The 26,239-nt window shown below is 45.8% G+C and overlaps 2 protein-coding genes across 2 annotated transcripts in view; one reads left to right on the top strand and one right to left on the bottom strand.

The window, feature by feature from the left end:
• LOC131142006 (protein ELFN1-like) overlaps window positions 1-20,031 on the bottom strand; it is a 79,820-nt gene extending 59,789 nt beyond the window's left edge. The window contains exon 1 of the mRNA XM_058091637.1: window positions 19,810-20,031. The gene's annotated coding sequence lies outside the window, so the exon portion shown is untranslated. The remainder of the gene's footprint in view (window positions 1-19,809) is intronic.
• Window positions 7,214-12,413, top strand: LOC131142058 (uncharacterized). Its single transcript, XM_058091642.1, has 2 exons — window positions 7,214-7,861; window positions 9,720-12,413. Exon 2 carries the CDS (start codon window positions 9,806-9,808, stop codon window positions 11,534-11,536), a length of 1,731 nt encoding a protein of 576 aa, XP_057947625.1. The 5' UTR covers window positions 7,214-7,861; window positions 9,720-9,805; the 3' UTR covers window positions 11,537-12,413.
• Window positions 20,032-26,239: the final 6,208 nt, after the last annotated feature.

The following is a 26,239-nucleotide window of genomic DNA, read 5'->3' on the forward strand; positions in this document are numbered from 1 at the left end:
TGTGGGTATGCTGGAGCCTATCCCAGCTGTCTTCAGGCGAGAGGCGGGGTACACCCTGGACTGGTGGCTGGCCAATCACAGGGCACATATAGACAAACAACCATTCACACTCACATTCATGCCTATGGACAATTTGGAGTGTTTTTGAAATGTGGGAGGAAACCCACACATGCACGGGGAGAACATGCAAACTCCACACAGAGATGGCCGAGGATGGAATTGAACGGTCTCCTAGCTGTGAGGTCTGTGCGCTAACTAGTCATAACACATTTCATCCAAATTGCAAACTCAATGTCATTTCATTTCTCTGTTTCTCATTTTCTCTAAAATACATAGAAATGTACCATTATATTACAGTAAATATGATTAAATATGATAATAAATAATAATATGATGATAAGTATTCCAATACTGGAACTATTCATTAGAAATCCTACCATTCTCCGATGCCCAGAGGGATGTATGGATGTATTTGGATATATTTTCCCCCTTTTTCTTTCACCTTTTACTTGCTCCCAAATGCTAATACTACGTGGCAATGCATCAAGGTAAGATTTGATGACTTTCAGTGCTAATGTGTATCGTTGTGGTAGTTCCATGCTAAATGGTTAATGCTAGCACAACACTGGCCTTCAGCCACAGTCATCACATTGACAGCCCGTCAATAGCAGCTGGAAGTCCAATTTAGCTGGCAGTTCAATGTAAACATCATCAGAGAGATGCAAAAATGTGAAAAGCACTGGTTAATTGGGCCACTCTTATGCCAAGGTAGCACTGTATATGACAATAAAAACTCTGTAATCTGTGATACAAATAACTATGGTCTTGCTACAAGAGCCATCTGACTTTGAAGCTAACTTTCCCAATCTAAATACTCTTTTCTTTCTCCATTTCCCATCAATATTTGTTCCCACTTGTGGCTACAGAGTTACCGTGCTTCAACCAAACTACGGTGTGATTCGAGGGTCAAACTCGTTAATCGCGCGTCAAAAAATCACCACCGCGATTAGTGCTGCTAATCTTTATTCACCCCCTGGGGTAGGATGAGGGAGAGAACTTTTTTATGTGGGGCAAATTCCTTTGTTGCCAACTAAAAGCATCAAAATGTGTGTTTTTGTCGTGTCTTCCTTTTTGGGAAGGAGCATTTCACTTGCAAGTTGGATCAGTCGTGTCATTGACACGTGACAGGCACAAGTCCAACCGAGCGTGTGCAGGCTGACAGCCAGCGCTACAGCAGCCAGCACACACTCATCTCACCACGGAAGCTGTTCCGTCTCTCACCCCTCCGTCGTATCACCCACTCGTCGAGTTCCAGACGCCATCTTGACCAGTTCACACGCCAAGTCCGTCCATCAGAGACGGGGGTGGCAATGGCATTGGAATGGAGTGGGCCGAACGGACCGATGGCCGTGCATGACGGATGCTATGTCCCTCACATGTACGCGTACACACACACACACACACACACACGATACAACTCTCCAACTGACTGCTTCATGCAGCCCCTTAGCATGCAACACGTATAACCTTCTTTTATCCCATTTCATTTTACCGCAGTCGCAGGGTTTCTGTTAGTGCTATGGCGCTTATGCTTATAATATTTCATTTCGTGGCATTTTTATAGCAAGATTTTGTTATGACGTTTCACAGTCGTTTTTGCTGTTGCGACATTCCGTGTTGCTGTGTTTCTTGTTGCTATATTTCACCTTATGGAGTTTTGTGTTATGATGTTTCACAGTTAAGACATTTCGTGTTGCAGCGTTTTGTTGCTCGGATATTTCATGCGCTAGCTTTCACAGTTGTGATGTTTCATGTTGGGAGGTTTTGTGGTTGCGACGGTTTGTGTTATGACATTTCATGTTATGTTGATTCGTATTGCAACATTTCGCAGTTCTGATGTTTCCTGTTGCAAAGCTTCCCACAGTTGGGATATTTTGTGTTGGGACATTTTACGATTGCAAAGTTTCGTGTAGTGGCATTTTGTTGCACCATTTTGTGTTATAGTAATGGTAATGGTTTTATTTCATTTGAACATGCATCAGATTACAATTGAGTGCATCACATAATCAGTTCACAGTTCCACATGTCCAAAAGGAGTAGGAAGAAGCAAAGCTTATTAAATCCTACCCCTCCATCTGGTACTTTTACAATCAGTAACTGTTACATTTGTTCACTTCCTGCTTTCCTAATATAGTTTAAGTGTTTTTTTATTTTTGTATTTTTTTTAATTTTATTTCATTTTTTTTGTCACGTACCAAAGTACGAGGTGATATCACCATACAATAACATAATGGGTACCATAGTAACTGTCAATATAGTGATATATATAGCACATCATGACTGGTTCAAGACTCTTCATCCTTGTATTTAGCAAACATCAACTGCTTGTATTATTTCTTGAATTGGCTCATCGTTGTGCATTGTTTGAGGTCCTTACTCAATCCATTCCATAGTTTGATTCCACATACTGAAATGCTATGTTTTTTTAACGTAGTCCTAACATATAAGTGTTTCCAATGTAGTTCTTCCCTGAGATCATATTTCTCCTCTCTTGTACAGAAGTATTGGATGACATGTTTAGGTAATTGGTTGCTTTTAGTCTTATGCATTATTTTAGGTGTTTGAAGATTAACTTTATCAGCAAGTTTAAGTATTTGTGATTTTAGAAATAAGGAGTTAGTATGTTCTCTGTAGGCGGCATTATGAATTATCCTTACTGACCTTTTTTGCAGTACATTTAGCGAGTAAAGATTGCTTTTATAGTTATTGGCCCATATTTCCACACAATAAGTAAAATATGGTAGAACCAGATAGCAATAAAGAGTGTGGAGTGATTTCTGATTGAGAAATTGTGCTTTGTTCAATATTGAAATTCATGTTGCAATGGATGTTTCGTGTTGGGACATTTTCTGTAGCGATGTTTCATGTTATGATGTTTATAACGTTTACATTTCTTTAAGCGCACTTTTATGGTCTCCCTGGTCCTGGTCCAGCTCAACACCAAGTCTAATCCTGCCAACGGTGCGTGTCCCACAGCAAATTAGTGGTGCTAATCACGTGATGCTAAAGTACAGCCACAATTACGTGTTGCAGATAGAAAAGTAAGCTGGTGGCGCAGACAGCAAATTAGCATTTGAGAGCTGAGCCAAGATCAATGGCAAAGAAAATGATGGCGCAGCATTCCAGACAGTCTTTGACAGACGGCGATATCAGACTGCCAAGACGCTGCGGGCCTCCCGATAAGGCGTGACAAGTGTGCATCCACAAAAAAACACCCCGGAGGCCTCATCATCCGTCTCCGGCTGCCTTTATCACGTCAGGTGACTGACACCACTTCACGCTTTGTCCTCATCTCCATCATCATCGTCTGCACAAGGACAGCTGCCACGGACGTGGCGCTAAATATACGAAATATTTGCAAGGGAGTTTTGAGAGACGCTCCCTCATCTTCCCGCCACTTCCTGTGGTCGGACCCGGGCGCCTCTTGTAGGACGCAGCTCATCAGTTCCACGGCCGCAGCATCACCATTTCCCTTTTATTCTCGGTTGACGTTTTGTCTTTGCTCTTACAAGGGGTGTAACGGTACACAGAGACCTAAGCACTCAGCACGTTGCATTTGGTGTCCTTCATGTACCCAAAATGAAGTATCACTCCCATATGTCAGCGTTACGCCATTGTGTAGCGCTGTTGCATAAACACACACATTCGTACACAAAGAGGACCCACTATGGCACACAAAAATGGAAACAGTCCATCCCAAGGAAGCAAAGACGTCCCAGAGGACCTCATTACAGTGATTGGCTTCAGGACCTTTTGCTGATCAAGACACTCTTTTATGTTGCATTTGCATCTTAAGTATATGAAGGGTCTTAAATAAGGTGGCTGTGTGCACGTGTGTGTGTGCATGACAGACAGAGAGACAGAGAGCGAGAGAGAGAGAGAGAGAAAGAGAGAAGAGTTGTACTGCAGCAGATGCCCGATGTTGGGAGGGTGGCTATGGGGCATGATGCAGGGGGCGGGGCCAGGTCTCTTTGGAGAGGGCAGATGTGAGTTAAATCGCTGACTTAGCATTGAAGACAGACGCTGCATGAGTCACGATGCTGCCTGATGACATCCAGGGGCTCATAAGCAGGTACCTCTTAGAACACCATGCTCATAAGCTGGTTCTATAGGTACACACGTTCGTCTTAGAACACCGTGCTAGTAAGCAGGTTCTTTAAGGACACAGGTTCCTCTTAGAACACTGTGTTGTGTTAGAACGTAGTGTTCATAAAGAGGTTCTAGGGACACATGTTGAACCTGGTGTTCATAAAAAGGTACTCGGGACACATGTTAGAACGTGGTGATCATAAGGAGGTTCTAGGGACAAGTTAGAACGTTGTATTCATAAAGAGGTTCTAGGGACACATGTTAGAACGTGGTGTTCATAAAGAGGTTCAAATGACACATTTTAGAACATGGTGTTCATAAAGAGGTTCTAGGGACACATGTTAGAACCTGGGGTTCATAAAAAGGTACTCGGGACACATGTTAGAACGTGGTGTTCATAAAGAGGTTTTCGGGACCCATGTTAGAACATCGTTTTTTTTATAAGGAGGTTCTAGGGACACATTAGAACGTGGTGTTCATAAAGAGGTTCTAGAGACACATGTTAGAACGTGGTGTTCAGAAGGAGGCTCTAGGGACACATGTTAGAACGTGGTGTTCAGAAGGAGGTTCTAGGGACACATTAGGACGTGGTTTTCATAAAGAGGTTCTAGGGACACATGTTAGAACCTGGGGTTCAGAAGGAGGTTCTAGGGACACATGTTAGAACATTGTTTTTATAAGGAGGTTCTATGGACACATTAGAACGTGGTGTTCTTAAAGAGGTTCTAGGGACACATGTTAGAATGTGGTCTTCAGTGGTCTTTAGTTTTTCCCTCCATGTTTACCTGTGTGAGAGAGAACTTCATAGCGTCCTGTTCGCTCATCCTCGTGCTCATCCCATCAGCAGCCAGAATTCAGCCAGGATGCATTCAAGGTCTCACAGAAATTTGGATTTTTTTTTAACTCATTAAAAAGACGTGCATTTTCCCCACTCAGGTGTTAAACAAATATTTGAGCATTGCAAAGGGAGCCACAACAAAAAGGCTGAAGAGCCAGATGTGGCTCTGGAGCCGTGGGTTGCTGACCCCTAGCCAAGAAGATCCATGCTTGCAGGTACCTGCGCTGACAAGACACCCCGTCGTTGACCTCATGCTCCTCGTGTTTACAGCTGCCAGACGTTTAATTCACGTTGATGCATGTCTGATGCTAGCGTAGCACAAGTCATGCTAATCTCTGAGCGTCTGCAGCAAAAGGTCTAGAAGCGTCTTTCCACTTCCCGTCTCTCTCTCTCTCTCTCTCTCGCCCGCTGCTTTGCCGCACATCACATCTGCGTGCATGCGAGTGCACGTGCGTGCAAGCGCGTGTTTGGATCCCAGCTGATGCTAAGCAGCAAGTCTCTCTGGAAATCAGGCAGGGGTTTGTGTAGCACATGCAGACGGCAGCAGCGTGCATTTATCAGCTGCAAGGTTGAACAAATGAGCGCGTCTGCTCTCGCCTAGACCAGCTAAATAGCACCTGAGATGCAACGTGACACATTACACTGTCTTGTTGCTTATTCAGGTCGTGCACGGGAACACCAAGGGCACACTGGACCGTTCGAATCGTGCAGCCATGAAATAAGAGCATGAGGATGCTGAGAAGGTTCTGCTGTCGAATTTTACCACCTTGTAACTTGGCTAGGGTCAGTACAATAGCAAGTTAACCTGCATGTACTTTAGAGTAGTCAGTGTACAGCTTGGATAGCCGTATAGATGTACTATGCTCTAAAACTCAATACACACAAAGCAGTTACTGTCTCAGGATCTGGCAACACAAGCGAGGAGCAAGATAATTGTGTCTTGCCTACACTCCAACATGGTGGTGGAAGTGTTATGGTGCATGAGTGCTACCGGTATAAGAAGAGCTGTGGATAATTGAGGGAGACAATAATTTGAACACAACTGAGTAGCAAGGTAATTGTCCTTGTCTACAGTCATGCATGATGGTGGTAGTGCCACAGTCCAGGGATGCATGAGTGCTGTCGGCACTGATGGAGCTGCGGTAATTGAGGGAGATGAGAATTCCAACACAAAATAATAGCATGGTACTTGTCTTTCCTACAGCCAAGCCTGATGGTGGTAGTGTCATGGTTCCATGAGTGCTGCTGACATGAGAACTCTTCTTATGTGTGGTTCATTGAGGGAGATATGAATTCCAACACAAGTGAGTAGCATACTTGTCTTGCCTACAGCCAGGCCTGATGGTGGTAGTGTTGTGGCTACATGAGTGCTGCTGACATAAGAAGAGCTGTAGTTCATTGAGGTAGATATGAATTTCAACACAAAATAATAGCATAGTACTTGTCTTGCCTACAGCCAAGCCTGGTGGTGGTAGTGTCATGGTTGCATGAGTGCTGCTGACAAAAGAAGAGCTGTGGTTCATTGAGGGAGATATGAATTCCAACTCAAGTGAGTAGCATACTTGTCTTGCCTACAGCCAAGCCTGATGGCGGTAGTGTTGTGGTTGCATGAGTGCTGCCGACATAATAAGAGCTGTGGTTCATTGAGGGAGATATAAATTCCAACACAAAATAATAGCATGCTACTTTCTTTCCTATAGCCAGGCCTTATGGTGGTAGTGTCATGGTTGCATGAGTGCTGCTGACATAAGAAGAGCTGTGGTTCATCGAGGGAGATATGAATTCCTGTACAAGTGAGTAGCATACTTGTCTTGCCTTCACCCAAGCTTGATGGCGGTAGTGATGTGGTTGCATGAGTGCTGCGGGCATGAGGGGAGCTGCGGTTCATTGAATTCCATCTGAAGTGAGCAGTAAAATGTCCTTGTCTACAGGCAAGCATGATGGTGGTGCTGTCATGGTCTGGGACTGATAGTTTTAGCCTTATGTTGAAATTTGTTAGCAAAAGAGGGGAATGTGACTTTGTCATCACGGCTAGCCCCGCCTTCCACATTGATTGGGCCAACAATCAAAAGTGTGAGTAAATGGTGGCTAAAGACAAGCTAGCATTCCACTTGTAAAAAAAAAGCACAGGAAGTGAGCGTGAGCGTTTGGTGTCTCCCCAGCAGAGACGGCCCCCAGGGGGAGGGACAAACGTCTGCGTCTTGCTTTCCCCCGACAAGACGGCGTTGGATCCCCGTGACGCAGGCGTCACACGAACAGAAAGAAAGGAGATGCTTTTGAACATTTCCCTCCTCGTCTGCTATCTTTTCCGTCTGCTTTTTTAGGACGCTGCATTTCTCCTGGGCTTCTGGGGTGAAGGAAGAGATTGTTATTTGTGTTGTCCTGAGCTGACCCACATGGCTATGCAATGCATGTTTTGTACTGGTTTTTTACACTCATATACTTGTTTTTGCGACAGCTATATAACTTGCTTCGCACACTTTTACACTCATATACTACACTCATATACTTGTTTTTGCGACAGCTATATAACTTGCTTCGCACACTTTTTGAGTTTTCACACTTATATAACTTGTTTTTGACTTGTTCCGGCAACGGGATAAATATTATTCCCATATCCTGATAACGAACTAGAATGTTGTGAGAAACGAACTAGAATGTTGTGAGACATTGAGGTGCCTGAGGCAGAGGACGGAGGTGACGACTCCTCTCCTGCGGAGACAGGCTGGCCACCTGTTTTCGCACGGGCGAGTCTATAAAGCATTTGTTTTCTCAATCCCGGTTAGAGTCTGCTGTGAACTGTGCACGAGTGTCCAGCTTTCGGTTTCCAGATTACTCTACCGGGGTGTTTTGGCTCTCCGCCCTCTGTCAACGGTAAGGTATGCTATTCTGGATCTGAACTGTGTTGTTTGGAGTGTTATGTGGGGGCATGGGGGTGACAGCTTGTGTCTAGCATAATAACTCATGATGGGAAATGTTGTGAACTGCTGTGTGTTTTATCATTAAATATCATTAATATACATACAGTCGTTGTTTGTGATCATTTCTCTGCTGCGATCTCTCCGAACCTGTAACAAGCTATTTCATAAAACATTTTGGCGTCACGAACCTAAAACTTTTTGAAAAGGAGAGACTCAGTGAGAGAAATGTTTAGGAAAAAGGAAAATACTCCCGCCGCGGAGAGCAGAGTTGTTCCGGGGTGGGGGGCAGTGCCGTGGAAGACGGTAGCTGATAAGTTGTTGCAAGCGGGGAGTTCTGGTCCGGAAGCATGGACAGAAAATACCGCTGATGTTCATGATTTGATTGAGGTTTTGTCTAGGGTTGTGGTGAAACCCAAAGCTCCGCTTGGAGGAGCTGTTAAGTGCATGTGGGCATGCGCGCAGGCATGGAAAATTCAGACAGAAAAATACACTAGCCTGGAGCATGAAATGTTGAAACTAAGAGGACAAGTTGATAAAGTTAACATGGAGAATCAGATGTTACAAACTAAAATAACATTGCTGGAGTGCAAAAAAGCTAATTTACAGCGGATGTGTGAGAAGGCTGTTGCTAGCACGAGGCATGTTACTCGCAAGCAGAGGAAAAATCTCAGGGGTGATGAGGTGAAAATACGAGCTTTTGTGGTAAGTGGGGAGGATAATCCCGATGCCTGGGATCGAGAGGAGGACTGGGAGAAGTTTTTCCCTGATCTGTATCCTGACCCAGTGCAGGGGGAGGACGATGGCGAGCTTCGTGTAGCTAGACCGGTACAGCGCAGGCGGCGCGTACAGAGAATGATGCCCCCTGCTGAGGAAAGGGTGACCGATGCTCAAGGTCAACAGTTGTATGACGATCGGGGACAGCCTTTGATTAATTTGGTGCCGCAACCGCAGCCCCCTCCCGAGGACACGGAGATACTGGAGGATTACACTGCTGATGAGGTGCAATACCTCACTAGAAAGTTCAGACAGCAGGAGGGGGAACCCCTAGATCTCTGGCTGATACGGATAATGGAAGAAGGGGCTTGGCAGACCTCGGTAGATAGAATCGATGGGCCGAGGTTTTCAGGGCTGTCTCGCTTAGCGCCGGTTAATTCAGAGTATAGACAGCTAACTCGAATAGCCGAGAACACTACGGTGGGGCATTTATATGCACAAGCCGTGGGGGAACAGTACGCCATGCCATCAGACTGGCCCCCATTAGATCAGGGCTGGCAAACTATTAAGGAAGCAAAGCAGCGCCTCACTCGCCTTATGGTAAGAGAAGCATTGTTCATAGGGAAGTTGGACTATGTATATGATTCAACACTCCCAAAAAATGTGAGGGATTTGATGATTCGAACGGCACCCTCACATTATAAACCCACTGTTCTGACTGTGTTGATGGGCAACACAGATCAGCCCCTTAGTCAGATATTGGCTTTGTTGACAGATCTGGGCTCGCTCGGGATGTGGGAGAGACAGGGTAAGAACCCCCTTTCGGAAGGCGGTGGTCTTTACCCCCCCTTAGCTGAGTTTGAATAGGATGGGGGTCAAGCCCCGGAGGCAGCGGCCAAATTTGTACCCCGCTGGTCGCAAGAAGACCCTAGGCCTCATGTAAATATGATTATTCATTGGAAAAGCTCAGATCAGGATGTAAGAGCTTTAGTTGATACAGGGGCGGAGACCACAATAATTTCAGGCAATCCTGCTAAATTCAAGGGACCGAAAATATCCATGATTGGACTGGGAGGAGCATGTGTTTTGTTTTTCAGTCACAGCCTGGTGGCGAGCGTCGGAGCGTGGATGTTAAGGCTGCTGGTGGGACGTCCGGCGGAAGGGGCCCGAGGATCACCGTACCATGGGGTCCCGCCCAGGAGATGGCCATGTCGTTGGTTGGGGCACTCTCCTGGCTGTCCTGCCTGCATGCGGCCCGAGGAACACGCACTCTTGGATGACACCGGTGGAAGGAGCTCCTCGCTTGCCTCGCGTGGTTCGAGTGGGTTGGAAGAACAGCACCAATAATCGCACGCAGGATAACTTCCGCTGCCCTGTGTGGTCCGTCTGCCAGACTGCAAACATCACCTTGGATTGCGACCCCTACCAAGGACCACACGCATGGTCCATGATCCTGAGAACGGGATGCAACGTCACCGTTGAAGCTGAAGCAAGCCTCTGTCGATTAACGGGAAATCCCTTCCTGACGGAAAATCCCTTCACATTTCGTGAGGACGTATCATGCTCATCGACCAATGGGACGCAATGGACGGTAACGTCAGGCGACACTGACATCTGGATTTCAAACTCAACGGAGATCATGGGACGCAGGTCAACAATCTGGGTCATTTTGGTAGTACCACAACATCAGCAGGTGACACACCCTACGTTAGTGCCAATAGTGACATCATGCACACACATGGCTTACCAGATGACACATAATGAGATTCACTGGGAGATAAGGTTACCATCGATACCAACCTGCAAGCCACGAAGGAACAAACGAGCGTGGTATGATACACTGTTAGGGGGAGCGCATATCATAGACGCATATCTGGGTTGGAACATTGATATTTGGGATGCAACATCAGAAGTTTTACACAATGTTAGGATCGTGTTGAATAGTACCAAATGTACCTTACAAATGCTTAATGCTAAAGTTCAGCAGGAACGTTTGTTGAGAACATTGACCTCCTCAGCAGTGCAGCTGTGGAGACACTTATGGAACATATCGGACCGCGTATGGTTACAAGTTAAACCTAGCCTGACTCAGTGCAATGAAACACACTGTCAAGGAATGTGGTTGGAAGTAAACGTAACCCGACCCATGACCATATGCAGATATCGGATTTTGCCATTAATAGTGGGAAACCATTATTATTTCTTGAAAACGCATGGGGACTGGTTTAGTCCACAGACTAACCTGACTTATGATCTGGAAGGTTGTGACGTAATGGACAAGGGGACTGTATGCTTACAAATGCAAATATATCGAGACCCATGTTTTACGAATGACACGGCACTGTGTGATTGGAATGTGGAGAAGCCTGAGGACTTGCTATATCAGGTAGGGCCCCACTCTATTTGTGTAGCAACAGTGAATCCACATCCCCAGTTGCCAACGACACCGTTTTCCGGATGTTTATGGGACGTGCATCTGTTTACCTGGCACAATCAATCGTTTCGATTGACAAATTTCAGTTGGACAAACCGACTGTCTACTGTGCAATGGCAAGCCCTATCGCTGCCTTGGCGGGTGGATCTGACACGCTTCAGCAGCGCACTGAACCGTTCGGAGACACTTAAGCATCTTGTGAAAACTCATTTGGCAGATGTGTCCAGGTTGCAGGTGTCCACCATGATCGCCCGGAATGAGGTGGTACATGCCGCCAGAACGATTGAGCAATCTTCGGCTCATCACTGGTGGGATGTATTTGCAGGAATGTCGATAACAGCACGGCAACACTTAGCCCCTCCATTATTGGTTCTTATCATATGCTTGGCTTTGATGACTTTACTTAACTGCTGCATGTTTTGGTATATTAGACGCACCCGAGCTATTTTGTCGCGACGGATTTATAACGCAGTTTCTTGAATAATGAAAATAGAACTATACGATGATTTGGGGCCGTTTGGGAGGGAGATAACAAAGATGGTTGTGGAAGCTGACCCTCCGGGTCATCATGTATCCTGGTGGCCAAGGCGTTCGGACCCCCTGCATTTAACATTTCCTGATCGTATCCGTATGTATCGATTTGTTATTGGGCACATGTTAAGCGGGAGTCATGACATTATGATGTTGTTTCACCAGGGGGATGCCTATGTCAATTGGATGTTTGAAAATGAGGATGATCTACCTGAACGGTTTATCAATTAAGTGGTGGTTTCAGCTCAGGCCACAGGGTGGAATGAAAGAAGAAATTGTTATTTGTGTTGTCCTGAGCTGACCCACATGGCTATGCAATGCATGTTTTGTACTTGTTTTTTACACTCATATACTTGTTTTTGCGACAGCTATATAACCTGCTTCGCACACTTTTTGAGTTCTCACACTTATATAACTTGTTTTTAACTTGTTCCGGCAACGGGATAAATATTATTCCCATATCCTGATAACGAACTAGAATGTTGTGAGAAACGAACTAGAATGTTGTGAGACATTGAGGTGCCTGAGGCAGAGGACGGAGGTGACGACTCCTCTCCTGCGGAGACAGGCTGGCCACCTGTTTTCGCACGGGCGAGTCTATAAAGCATTTGTTTTCTCAATCCCGGTTAGAGTCTGCTGTGAACTGTGCACGAGTGTCCAGCTTTCGGTTTCCAGATTACTCTACCGGGGTGTTTTGGCTCTCCGCCCTCTGTCAACGGTAAGGTATGCTATTCTGGATCTGAACTGTGTTGTTTGGAGTGTTATGTGGGGGCATGGGGGTGACAGCTTGTGTCTAGCATAATAACTCATGATGGGGAATGTTGTGAACTGCTGTGTGTTTTATCATTAAATATCATTAATATACATACAGTCGTTGTTTGTGATCATTTCTCTGCTGCGATCTCTCCGAACCTGTAACAAGCTATTTCATAAAACATGGGGCGAGGGGACGCCATGTTCTCCTATCGATGATGCACAAGCGCAGCTGAGGCGCTTTTTCTTTGGCTTTCGCCTTTCGGTGGAAAGAAGAAAAATGGTTCGCTTTTAACTCTGTGTGTGTAGCATACAGCTACAGCTCTGACAGCTGTTGGCACGATGTGTTCAAAAAGAAGCACAGTGTGTGTGTGTGTGTATTGTTGTGTCACGGCCCCCTGCCGTCGTTGTCACCATCATCATCATCATCATCACCATCCCAGGCTGACAGTGTGACTTTGCGGCGGCGTGATGCCAAGCATCTTTGCTCAGTGCTTCTCCATTATTATTTTCTGTCACAGAAATTTTTCTGCCCCCCCCCCCCGCAAGTGGAGACAGTGATCCTATCTATCACGGGTCTGTACTGTACAGACACAATGGAGAGCATACAAGCGTGTTCAGAGTGTTGACTACCACCAATTTCTACATACTGCACTAAAATGACAGCCCCCAACCCCCCGGGCCCGCCCCACTATTTGAGAAGCACTGGCTTCGCTTCACCCTAGTGAAGATGAGCGGCATAGAAAATGGATGGATGGATGTTACCATGACTAAGTAATAGCTAATATGATTAGTCACAATTAGACACATTGGTCACATATGTCTTATTATATGTGAATATTGTTGACATCAGCATATCAATCAATGTGTGAGTGCTGCCGTATATGAATGCAATATATGACCTGATTCATTGTGTTATTTCATGACCTATATATTAGCAGGGGGAACTATACTGCATGTAATATTATGATAAAAATAGATCAATTATAAAATAGAGGCCTGCTACTTTCTGCGCTTTAGTGTGTCGGAATTAGAAAGTGTTCCAAGGAAAAAGTCTAAAAGCCGGGTGGAGGTTCCAGCAGCTTGCATGAGACGGGAATCGGGAACTTCCCCGTTGCACCGCAGCGTTTTCATGTTGATCCTTACTTCTCTTTACCCCTTCGGATCTCTCCCAGACGCGCATTACCATGACAACCCTGACACACACACACACACACACAGGAAGCCAAACAGGCCAGCATTTCATGGCAGCGTCATGTAATTCAATTGCCTTTGACTAAAAAAAAATCACATTAGTCAGGAAGTTAGCTCTTTTTTAATCATTGAAACCAAAAACTGATTATGATTACCTTTTAAATGACAATTTTTTCTCTTATTTGTAGATGAAAAACTATCATTCTAATTGCCGTTAACTAAGTATTAAAAGACTAAAGTGGTTGGGAATTATTTCTTTTTTATTGAGTGTACATTACAAAATATTATTTCATTGCCTCTGACCATAAAAATAAATCATATTCGACAGGAATTATGTTACAATTATGTTACATTATGTTACATAATAACAATTATGTTATTATGTTACATTATGTTACAATGAATTGTAGATCTGACACTATAATGATATTTAATATAAAATATCCTGTTATTCTATAATTGTTTTTTAAGAAATCAACTGCCTATTGTTACCAAATTTTTATTTAAAAAAAAATATTATGAAGAAACACCAACACTTCTGCCTCTATCATATGTATAATGTATTTGTATTTGCCATGATGTTGTGTGAGTAGAAGATGGAAGATGGTACTGGGGTGTATTTAGTCAGTAGTTATTATCGACCTCCAGTACATTGGATGGCTGTTAGCAGCTTTTACAAACAAAAAGGTGCAGAATATTAAAGTGCCCCCCCTTCCTTTCATTGTTCAAAAGTTTGTACACCCCTGCTTTCGAAGAATGCATGAAGACAGCATGCATGAAGAATAACAACAGTTGTGCTTCCAAAAAACAGAAAAAAAACCATGGTCTCTGACGTGACTTTCAGATTGCAAAAGAAAGGCATTGAGAGTCCAAACAACGCACACACACACACACACACACACACACACACACACACAGATGATGTGATGTCAGGACCAAAGTCACATCATCTTGGAGGGAAAACAGGCCAGAATCTCATCACAGCAAAGCCAAATGAGATTAGCCTTGCTCTTCTATAGCAGTCAATACATCATTCATCCTCCGACGCCCCCTTCCCTGCAAATTCTATTAAAGCACAGACACATCCCTTGCAACCAGGCCCGCTTTGCCAACGCTGGGGGTACCGGGGAGGTGTGGGCTTGCTTGGTGCGTCACGGTCAGGGTTTTGTGTATTGTGTGTCTGCAGTGGCAATGTATATAAATGGGGGATTTTCGGGGGGGGGGCACCATCATCTGGAATCAGCATGTTTGGTTTCATTTTAGATTCAAAATGCACAACATAAAAATGCTTGGCTTTTGCTCAAGCAGCCTTTAAAATGAAAGTAGAATAATAATACACAGCGGTGCCTCGCTTTTACTTCATCCCAAAACCCAAACACAATTTCAAACAAAAAGAATAATCAGGGCTGCATGGCGGTCGAGTGGTTAGCGCGTAGACCTCACAGCTGGGAGATCTGAGTTCAATCCCACCCTCGGCCTCGGGTTTTCTCCGTGTACTCCAGCTTCCTCCCACATTCCAAAAACATGCTAATGTTTAGCATAACATGTTAATTGGTGACTCCAAATTGTCCATAGGTATGAATGTGGGTGTGAATGGTTGTTTGTCTATATGTGCCCTGTGATTGGCTGGCGACCAGTCCAGGGTGTACCCCGTCCCTCGTCCGAAGACAACTGGGATAGGCTGATAGGTTTCCCCCTCCAACCGAATGCAGTCTAACTACTAAAACTTTAGGAGTTTTCTATCGTCCATTTGTTTGGTATCGGCTAACAGACACATGTAGTCCCTGGAAAGAAGGCATGCGTGGAGAAGAAGACTATGTAGTAGAGTGTATATCGTGTAGAATGCAGAGTCTACTGTAGATATGTACACGATGCAGGAGAGTCGCAACTTGGAAGAATAACTTCCTAATTGCACTTCCCCGGTGGAAGCACAATCTTCCTGAAACGCTAAGGAGCCTCCAGCAGGGAATGTGCTGCATTATTTAATCCATGTCTTTGTGTGTGTGTGTGTGTGTGTGTGTGTGCCTTCTCTCTCCAAGATCTGGCGTTCCCTGCACCATTCTCTGGAACTTGTACTTTGTTTTTGCATTCTGCTAAGAAGAACCACAAGGCAAAGGTCTAGGCCCCAAGGAGTTGCTATCACGTCAACAATGAACAGAAGTTCAATGGACTATCCGGCATTCCCATAATACTGGAACTTTTTCCAGTATTATTCTCATAAAATGACAACGTTTCATCTTGTTGTAAAACCATGTTTTTTTTTCTATGTTGCTGGGTTTTTTTTCAATTAACAATTTAAATTTTTTCCAACTTATTTTCTTTTCGTAATTTTGACTTTATTCCCAAGATATTTGGACTTTATAATAATTTTGGACTATACAATCATACAAGTCTTCCCTAACCTTGTTTTCCAAATATTATAATTTAATTTGTTGCTTTGGATGAGTGGTTAGCACGCAGGCCACACAGCTAGGAGACCCGAGTTCAATCCCACACTCATCTCTGTGCATGCATTGGTTTTCTCCGGGTACTCCGGTTTCCTCCCACATTCCAAAAACATGCTAGGTTAATTGGCCACTCCAAATTGTCCATAGGTATGAATGTGAGTGGGAATGGTTGTTTGTCTATATGTGCCCTGTGATTGGCTGGCTCGCCCGAAGAATGGTTGTTTGTCTATATGTGCCCTATGAGTGGCTGGCCACCAGTCCAGGGTGTACCGCGCCTCTCGCCTGAAAACAGTTGGGATAGGCTCCAGCACGCCCGTGATGAATGAATGAGTTATTTTAACTTTTACCCAAACGCCACTTTTAACAAGTGCGTGTCAACAGCTGTACTTGGATGGATGGGGGTGAAAAGGAGCCCCCGCCCCTGACGCTGGCATCCAAAAAGGAGGTAAAAGGACGGCCGAGAAGGTACTGTAAATCTTGCCCCGGCTTGCTCGGCTTTTTGCTCGGCATTCCGAGACGGCGCCCGACCCACAGGGCTGCCTTCAGGCGACTATTCCGAGGAGGCATGGCTCACTGGCAGAGCGTCCTCAGTGAAGGGAAGCGATGGAGAGAAATTTACCAGCAAAAAAAAGGTTTGAAATGAAGCAGCAGGACATGAAAGCCATCACGTTTTATTCATGTTCTTCCTGCGAGACGTGGCGACGGTCCCTCTCCGCCTAACTGTCACTTTTCATTACGTCTGACTCTCACTGGCGCCACCCAAGACATGTTACACCATTAAAGTCACTCCGTTCACGGACACTTCATTAGGTACACCGTAGCTTGACAGCCTGTGCAAAAAGACGGCAATCTCCATTTTTGATTGACAGCAGCAGGATAACACAACATATCGACGGCTGCTGTGTCGCCTGTGCTATTATTTGTCTGACAAACAGACCACATGGTAAAGCTGTAGTCCCAGCCCCAGACTTGAAATTTCTCATACAACCTCTGTAACTTGAGTACCATGAATGGTTCATCTTTTTGCGAACCAACAAGCATGCGTGTGTACAATTTGAGCAGGATTGGTTGACAAACACGGCCGTCGTCAAGCAAAGCGTCCTTGCAAGGTCATGGGTGGGACTTAGCAACCAACATTTTGGTGTGTAGATGCACGAGATGGGAATTTAGGAATTGACCTTCTTCAGGTCTTACCCAAAGTGACCAGTCGGTTATTGCCACCTTTGATTTGGAAGACTAGAGGAGTGTGTGTGTGTGTGTGTGTGTGTGTGTGTGTACATGCAGCACGGTGCCACTGCAGCTCCAACACAGCCTGAAAGCCGAATCAGCGACCTCTAAAAGATCCCCATCCACGGAATTCCCGTGCCACAGTGTAGAGGCAGACCGCCTCTTCTGCGGCCTCTCGACAACCCCAACTTGTCATCAGCATTACGTCCCCGAAAGCACTGGTGCCACATTGTATCCATACGTAAAGGGAGGCCAGAAGGAGGGGGTAGGGGAGTGGGACTTCTTCTTTTTCCATCCATCTTTGCACTGTCTTCTCTGCCAACAAATGGAGGCAGGCAGTGGAAAAACCCTTGTTAGTAGTCCACGCCCTGTGGGACGCTGCATCCCGTACACACCATGCTGGGACGCAGCGGCCATGATGGTGCACACACACACACACACACAACACCTTGAGATGACCCACACAAAAGGACAACCATGTAGTACAAACGTGTCGACTATGTTCCAGTGGTGATTGTAAAGAGGCTCCGCCCCCAACATGGCTGATGTCACGAGGTCATTGCATGTCCAACATAAAAAACAGCAGGAGGCTCCCGTCAGCAAAGGGATCTTTGACTAGTGTTTTGCAGCAGAGAGAGAGCAGCAAAGCACTCCTGTTATACACAGTAAAGGATCTTTGACTCGTCCTTTAGTCGTACTGTACATCCCGCAAAACAGCAGTATGCTTTTGATTGATTGATTGATCATTGCTCATTGCTCATAGCAGGTTATCCCTCAAATCCTCTCAGTCTTGAAATAAACAAATCTCTAACAAGCAGAAAATGCCAGCACTGCTGCCCTCCCCCAAAGGACAACCCCTTTTTACTTTAGTGGAGCTTTTCATCATAAAAATGTCAAAATCCCTCTGAGGACTTGACTGGAGTTCAGATGCTCGTCACTGCACCGACTTACAGAATCAAAGTAACTAAGACTTGATGAGATGACATGAAGGGGCAGCAGGCGGGTCAGCAATACAATCATTCCATTGTAATACCATAGCCACCTACAGTATCTGGCTGTCTACAGTATCATTTCCATCCTAACAGCTGCTTTCTGTCTCTCATTGGCTCGTTGGCTCATTGGCTAACACTCACGCATCTGTGAGGGTGACCTCCAGCACATCGCACACGCTCCATCTATCCATCTTGGCTTTCTTACCCAACACTTAGCCATAATAATATTTCAAAATTCACAAATCAACTGCACAATAGCAGGCATGTCAATGTGGATACCAACAGCAACTGATACTCATGGAGTGACATCATCCAGGACCTCATTATTAACACTGATATCAACTGATACTGATATAGCGACATCGTCCAGCACTTTAATACCGATACTGATATCAACTGATACTGATATAGCGACATCGTCCAGCAGTTTATTACGATACTGATATCAACTGATATTGATACAGCAACATCATCGAGCACTTAATTACCGCTACTGATATCAACTGATACCGCTATAGCAACATCATCCAGCACTTCGTTATCAGTCCTGATGTCAGCTGATACTGACATAGTGACATCATCCAACACTTTATTACAAATAATTATATCAACTGATACCGATATAGCAACATCATCCAGCACTTCATTACCGATACCGATATCAACTCATACTGATATAGCGACATCATCCAGCAGTTTATCACAGATCCTGATATCAACTGATACTGATACAGTGACATCATCCAGCACTTTATTACCGATACTGATATCAACTGATACCAATATAGCAACATTATCCAACACTTCGTTATCAACCATGATATCAACAGATTCCAATACTGCAACATCATCCAGCACCTGATACTGACATGGCAACATCCTGACATCCAACACTCCAATACTGATATCAACATGGTTCAGCACTTGAGTGCAGGTAGAATTGAAAGGTTTATGGTGTGTGCTTCCAATGCTCCCGCTTCCATATTACATGTACTAGGATTGACATGGAAGGAACCATATAATTCAAGGATGATGGCTAGAAATTCCCTAGTAGGGAAAGCCAGCCAATAAGCTGACATATACTGTTTCTGCCCCCCGACTTCAGGAACATTTCTGCCCATTTTCTTATTGGAATTTCCACCAGGGTGATTTAGTCTCAGGCCCCTGAGTGCTTTGCCTTCCGTGAAAGATCCAGAATACCAAGCACCAATACCAAAACGACCAGCACACGGGATTATCAAGACCCTGTGTAGGAAACACGAAAGTCGCTGTCCATGGTCCTGTACACTGACTTTACATTGCAGGAGTCTGCCTTTAGGAAGATGATGCTTGGCGTTGCAGGAATTGACTGAAACATCATTGGAAGTGAGACAGCCTCTTACTTAGCGACACAACGCCAGCGTCTATCCTGCTTTGTGCAGGTGTTCCTAATGAAGCGCCCGCCAGCACTTGCCATGCTAAACCCTCACGCACACACCAATCGGTGGGAAGCAAACTGCAGCCCGACCGGCAGATTCCCCTTTCACGCATCACCGGGGAAGGAGGGGGTGCTTTGCAGGGCAAAGGAATGTCAGGGCAAAGTTTCCTGCGCAACACGAGCGCCACTTACCTGCTTTTCATCCACGCACGGCAGGCAGCGTCTCCCCCCGCCCCCGGGGGTCCAAGGGCTCTCCGTCGCCCCGCGCGGGGATCGTCGTTGCCGTTGATGGGTCGGCGTCGGGAGCCTTTCGGGATGCGGAAGGGCGCCCGGAGTGATGTGAAGCGTGGCGTCCTCTCCTTCTGTCTCTCTCCTCCGCCTCCTCCTCTCAGTCTGGGGCGATCACACTGCGTCAGGCTCACCCTCCTCTCTCGCTCTCTCTCTCCTGCTCGTTCAGTGGAACAGACGGTGATTAATTCACTGGAATTCAGCTTCTCTCTCTCCTCTTCCTCTTCCTCTTCCTCTCCCCTCATCCAGCTGTTCCGGTGCATGCAGAGCAGAGATCCTGCACACATTCACAGGAATGAGATGTCTTTCTTCATTTATTTTCTGCAGGACAAGAATATCAGGATCCCCCCCCCCCATCACAATAATTTCTTGTCTTCCTACTGACATTTATGGACGTCTGTCGGTGGGGGGGCTTGAGAATAAGCGGCATAGAAAATGGATGTATGGATGGATGGATGGGGGTCGGGGGGTCAGTGTGGGTCACACAGTGTGTTGTCAACACGGCCCGGAAGCAACCAAAAAAACACACCGATGGCAATTTCATGCTCAACTGCAAAAGCCAACCTTGGCCGCCACGCTCCGACACATCACGATGAAAAGGCAAATCTTCGCCTAACGCAGCGCCGATCTATCTCGTACATGTGGCTCCAATTTGAGAGGAGTTAGCGCTTGTAGCGCCTCTGGAAATGTATGGACTCAACCATTGATGCTAATCTTGCAGCAGTTAGCATCCTGGTAATCCGACATGGTTATTGACATGGCTAAAAAATGAACCCTGTAGAGCAGGACCACCATATAGAGGATCTTCGACTGCCATGTTTCTACACTGTCCTTAGAAAGAGCACAGTGCTCCTTTCAGATAGTAGGTGTGTAAAAATAGCAGAGCAGTACTGTAGGGGATAGAGGATCTTTGACTGGTGTTTTTGTAGAATACTCTCGCAAAAAGGAGTGTTTGTGTCATATAAAGGATCTTTGACTGGTGTTTTTGTAGCATACCCTTGCAAAATTGAGTGTTTGTGTGATATAGAGGATCTTTGACTTGTGTTTTTGTCGAATATCCTTGCAAAGAGAAGTGTTTTTTTTATAAAGAGGATCTTTGACTGGTGTTTTTGTAGAATACCCTTGCAAAAAGGAGTGTTTGTGTCATATAGAGGATCTTTGACTGGTGTTTTGGTAGAATACCCTTGCAAAAAGGAGTGTTGTTGTTATATGGAAGATCTTTGACTGGTGATTTTGGAGAATACCCTTGCAAAAAGGGGTGTCTGTGTCGCATAGAGGATATTTGACTGTTTTTTTTGTAGAATATCCTTTTTGCTTGCCTTTTTGGTTTGCGCCACGAGCCAATAAGAAAACAATTGGCCTCCCCAGGCCACAGCTTGGACACCGCTGCCTAGGATGTACTGGTTTAGACAGGACATCAAAGATGATTTAGCAGGCCAAGAGTAGGCCTGGTGTACGTTTAGGGGTCTTAAAGGGAAACACTTGCATCATGAAGTGATGTGAGGCCTCATTTGGACGCGTGTGCCCCCCAAAGGCGGATCTCCAGCAGCCGAATAGACGTCCAATGTTATTGGAGCTTGGCTGCGTGCCTAAATGCACTATGGGGCATCCTGATGTCCTGCCAGCCCACATGCTCACATTAACCGCCTCTTTAGCGCGGACACACGCGGCTGGTGAGGCATCTCAATGAAAAACGAAAAGGGGCCGCGTGATGACACTGCAGCGCTTCGAAGTCCCTCTCGTCCCCCACCTATCCAACATGTACGTCACATGGCTCCATGACTTCGGAGTGAAGCCCCCCCCCCACATGACCCTCACGATGCACCAATGAGCAATTAGGAATTAGCGGGATGAGCGACAGATAAGCAAGCAAAGAATCAGGCATACATCATCCCGGTGGTAGAATGGAATAGCACTCGACTGTGGGGGGAGGGGGGCAACCTCTAGTCTGACCTCCCAGCCTTCAGCCAATGACTATATTATATCAATATACCATCATGCTTCATTATTATTAATGGACTAAAAAAGGTCAATGAGGCGAAGTTGGCACCTTTTCTTAAGGTGGCAGGGCGCTCCCACGATGGGGGGGGGGGGGGGGGCACCTTAGCATTTAATTTCCATGATGACTGTTTGACAAGACTTTATTACGACCCTTTTTCCAAAAAAGTCAAATGGAGTTTTTTGAACACAACGCGGGGCGCTATGCATGGCGGATGAAGAACACAGCATTCCAAGACAAACACTTGCTACCCACAGTAACATTTGTTAGCGTACTTGTTGAATTTAAAATGCGTCGAGCGCTAATACTTTGGGTAACCTGCGCCACGCAGTCGCATGCTGTTGTTAGCAAAATAGGACAGAAGTCCATTTTAAGGTTTGCAATTGGGTGGACCTGACAGCTCATCTGTCACAATGATGCTTATTGATCACGGATGATCGTGCATTGATCCTCCAGAAAGATTTAATCTCTTCACTTCACTCCTTCCTTAGCTATAATCCCCAAGAAAAACCCCCAAACGAAAATGGATTGTGAAGGGATTATGTCCTTGTCAATTCTATTGAAATGAACATTAGTGAGGTTTATACGAGGAAAAACACGTTACTTTTTGGATTATTAGACACACACACAAACTGGGGCAGACTAGATACTGGACCGCCTAGACTCCCAAGGTGGGGTACACCAATTGTTGTACAGGGTACGTCAATAACAATGAAAAAGAAAGCGTGCCCCAGACTCACAATTACAAGTGCACCTGAACACCTCACAGTGTGAGGAGACTGGAGCAGGAAGGGGTGCTTCCTTCCTTGAAAGCCACGTGCCGCAACAACCAGGAAGTGAAAAGGCATCTTGCTGTGTCACGTATGGGGGGGTTGCGCATTGAGGGGAAACAAGACAAACAACCATTCGCACCCACATTCATACCTATGGACATTATGGAGTCACCAATTAACCTAGCATGGTTTTGGAATGGGGGAGGAAACCGGAGTACCCAGTGTGGATAGCCCCTTAAGCTACAAACACTGAATAAGTCATCTTTTTTTTAAGTATACATGATGGATACATGAAAACATACAGTACCTGTTTAATAAATGTCAGTGTTCTGGAAGAAGACGCTTTTAATACGAGACATGCCTGGATTCACCTGGCATGTAGGAACAACCAAACAGCCATATTTCACTGACTGAGGCACTATGAACATCCAGCAGAAACACGTTTTGGCATGACTATTATTTGGATGAGAAATATACTGGAGCAAGTCCACCATCTTTGTTTACTCTGCTTTAGCTGAGACGTATCACCCCCAGGACCTCACTTCTGGAAATGAGGCTGGACTGTGGGAGCTAGCTTGTGATGGGGAGGCACCATCAACTATAAATATAATTCATTCATTTTCTACCGCTTATCTTCACGAGGGTCGCGGGGGGGCTGGAACCTATTCCAGCTGTCTTCGGGGGGAGGCGGGGTACACCCTCGACTGGTGGCCAGCCAATCACAGGGCACATATAGACAAAAAAACATTCCCACTCACATTCATACCTATGGACAATTTGGAGTGGCCAATTAACCTAGCATGTTTTTGGAATTTGTGAGGAAACCGGAGTACCTGGAGAAAACCCATGCATGCACAGGGAGAACATGCACTCCACACATGACCGAGGGTGGAATTGAACTCGGGACTCCAAGCTGTGGCTTTGGTTCTGCCAACATGTCGACATTTATAGCAGTCAACATGCAATTGGACTCTGGGATACGCTTGGATGCTCGCCATTTTGTTGCATTTCAGTTTCAAGTTCCGTGTGTACAGTACAGATGAATAGTACATGAATAAATATTATCTGGATAGACCACTACACTTTATTGGTAACCTTTTTCTTCCACCTCATATCTGCTCCCAAATGCTGCTAGGTAAGATGTGATGGCCTGATTGAGTGCTAACGTGAATATTTCTTAGTTCAGGCTGGTACTGGTGGATGGTGGCTCGTATTCGTATTTAGTGCGTTTCATTTCATCTTTGTCCTGTCTTAGTAGATACATGATGGCTGTAATGTACTGTTGTGTTGACTCTCTTTCCCTATTTGCATCCATTCTGGTATCCAGTCATGCTAAGATGTGGAGCATGTGTGTCAATCCTTGGCGGGCAGCCCAGACCTCACCTCAAGACACGGGCTGTCAAACGACGGCGGTTTTGGGATACCTGCTGCATGTCTCTGCGATCCATCCATCTCAGGATTTATGGCTGGTTCTTACCCATCCAGGAGGCTGATAGCTGATAGTGTCTGTATGTGTGCGGTGGTGGCGGTGTGACCTTGCTTCGTGAGCGTGCATCATCACATTCCTGTGTTCCCCGAAACGACTTTGAGCAGCACCTGTGTGGAAACGGCAACGACCTTGCTGCTCGTTGACACCTCACACCTGCCAGCTGCATGTTCTATCACATCAGGTAGCTTTCTGTGTGTGTGTGTGTGTGTGTGTGTGCTTAGTAGAATATGCCCATCCATATGACAAAGGTAGTTATCTTATCATCATTAGCATTAACATTAGCATCAGCCAACTGCCTCCATTATGAACGTGACATATTATTCATTGAAGGCTGTGATTTTCACATGCAGCATTAGGGAGGAGCTTCCATGTGGGGCAAGAAGCTGAGTTCAATTCCACCCTCGGCCATCTCTGTGGGGAGTTTGCATGTTCTCCCCGTGCATGCGTGGCTTTTCTCCGGGTACTCCGATTTCCTCCCACATTCCAAAAAGATGCTAGGTTAATTGGCAACTCCAAATTGTCCATAGGTATGAATGTAAGTGTGAATGGTTGTTTGTCTATATGTGCCCTGTGATTGGCTGGCGACCAGTCCAGGGTGTACCCCGCCCCTCACCCAAAGACAGCTGGGATAGGCTAGGCTAGGCATGCTAGGCTGGCTCGCCCAAAGAATGGTTGTTTGTCTATATGTGCCCTGTGATTGACTGGCTCGCCCAAAGAATGTTTTTTCTATATGTGCCCTGTGATTGGGGCTCCTCATTTGCCCCTCAACACACCTCCATCCAGAGGGTTATGTTTTCCTTTGCACACATTAAATTCTACTTATCAAAAGTGGAAATAACAGCACATAATGGTTGGCTCTCCACGGAGACTGGAACCTTTTGTTTTGACATGAACCAATGAGTGCTCAGTACTACCGATGAAATTCAGCGGGTGGCTATAAAAGTACCGTTTTTGCATAGCGGTACGGGGACGACTGCTCACTCAGCACACACAACTTTCACACCGACAGCATTTGGCCGCAGTCGGTCCTTAGCCCCTAGCACGTTACACTATAGTCGGCCATGTTGGACATGTCATGGTGGAACCTCTACGCATCCCAGTGGGATAGCTCCTACTTTCCAGGCACAATTAGCTACATGGTTAATAAAACCGCCACAATTTAAGATATATAAAGCTGTATGAACATCTAGTGTGTATGTGTGTCTTAATGTGAAGCCCCGAGGACCAAAGTCTCCTTTGATACACAGCCAAAGGCCAGCAGTGGTGGTGAGAGAAAACATGAAAGCGGGAGCCGTAATTATGCTTAACCATCACCCCCCGAAGGCCAGATTTGGTGATGCAACATCATCGAGCATTCCACCTTTCACTGGGATTAGGATGCACACACACACGCATGCACGCACACACTCAGTCAAAGGTAAAACATTTTAAAATGGCCGCCTCCATCATGCCACAAAACTTTTAAGGGTTGCATGCGCACGTACATGCACTTGCATATCCCCACATGCTAACACCACTAATGACATCCCTCAGGCTCCTCCACGCACAAAGGAGGGACTTGAGGACGTCTTTGTGAATATTCCCCTCTCATCTTTGCTGCCAGGAACACCATTTATCAGTCCGTGTGATGTTGAAAAGACAGACAGCCAGGCACGTGCACGTGGACGGACGGATAGATGGATGGAGGAGCGTGTACGCTGCCTAGAAGACAGCTAGAGGATGAGGATGAGGAGGAGGGGGATGGGGAAAAGGAAGAAGAAATGAGGATTTAAGCCACACTGGCAGCCTCTCACGCTGTTTTTAGGTCAACGAAAAGAAGACCATTGCCACACACACACACACCTTACCTGTGAACTTACCTGTGATGACTAACACACCCCCCCCTCACAGGAACCAATGTCCCCCATATGTCTGCTTCCTGCACATGTCCTTGTCTGCCAACCTTCCCCCACAATGATCTCTGGTCCTTGGTCAAACCCTGTGTCCGCTTCCCTCCATGCCCCTGTTCAGTGCCCCCTTTGCTCAGCATTCCCTTACGGTGGCCAACAAGCCACTCCTCCTATGTCCACCTGA

This window comes from Doryrhamphus excisus, chromosome 1 (genome assembly GCF_030265055.1).
Source record: "Doryrhamphus excisus isolate RoL2022-K1 chromosome 1, RoL_Dexc_1.0, whole genome shotgun sequence".
NCBI classification, from domain to species: Eukaryota; Metazoa; Chordata; class Actinopteri; order Syngnathiformes; family Syngnathidae; genus Doryrhamphus; species Doryrhamphus excisus.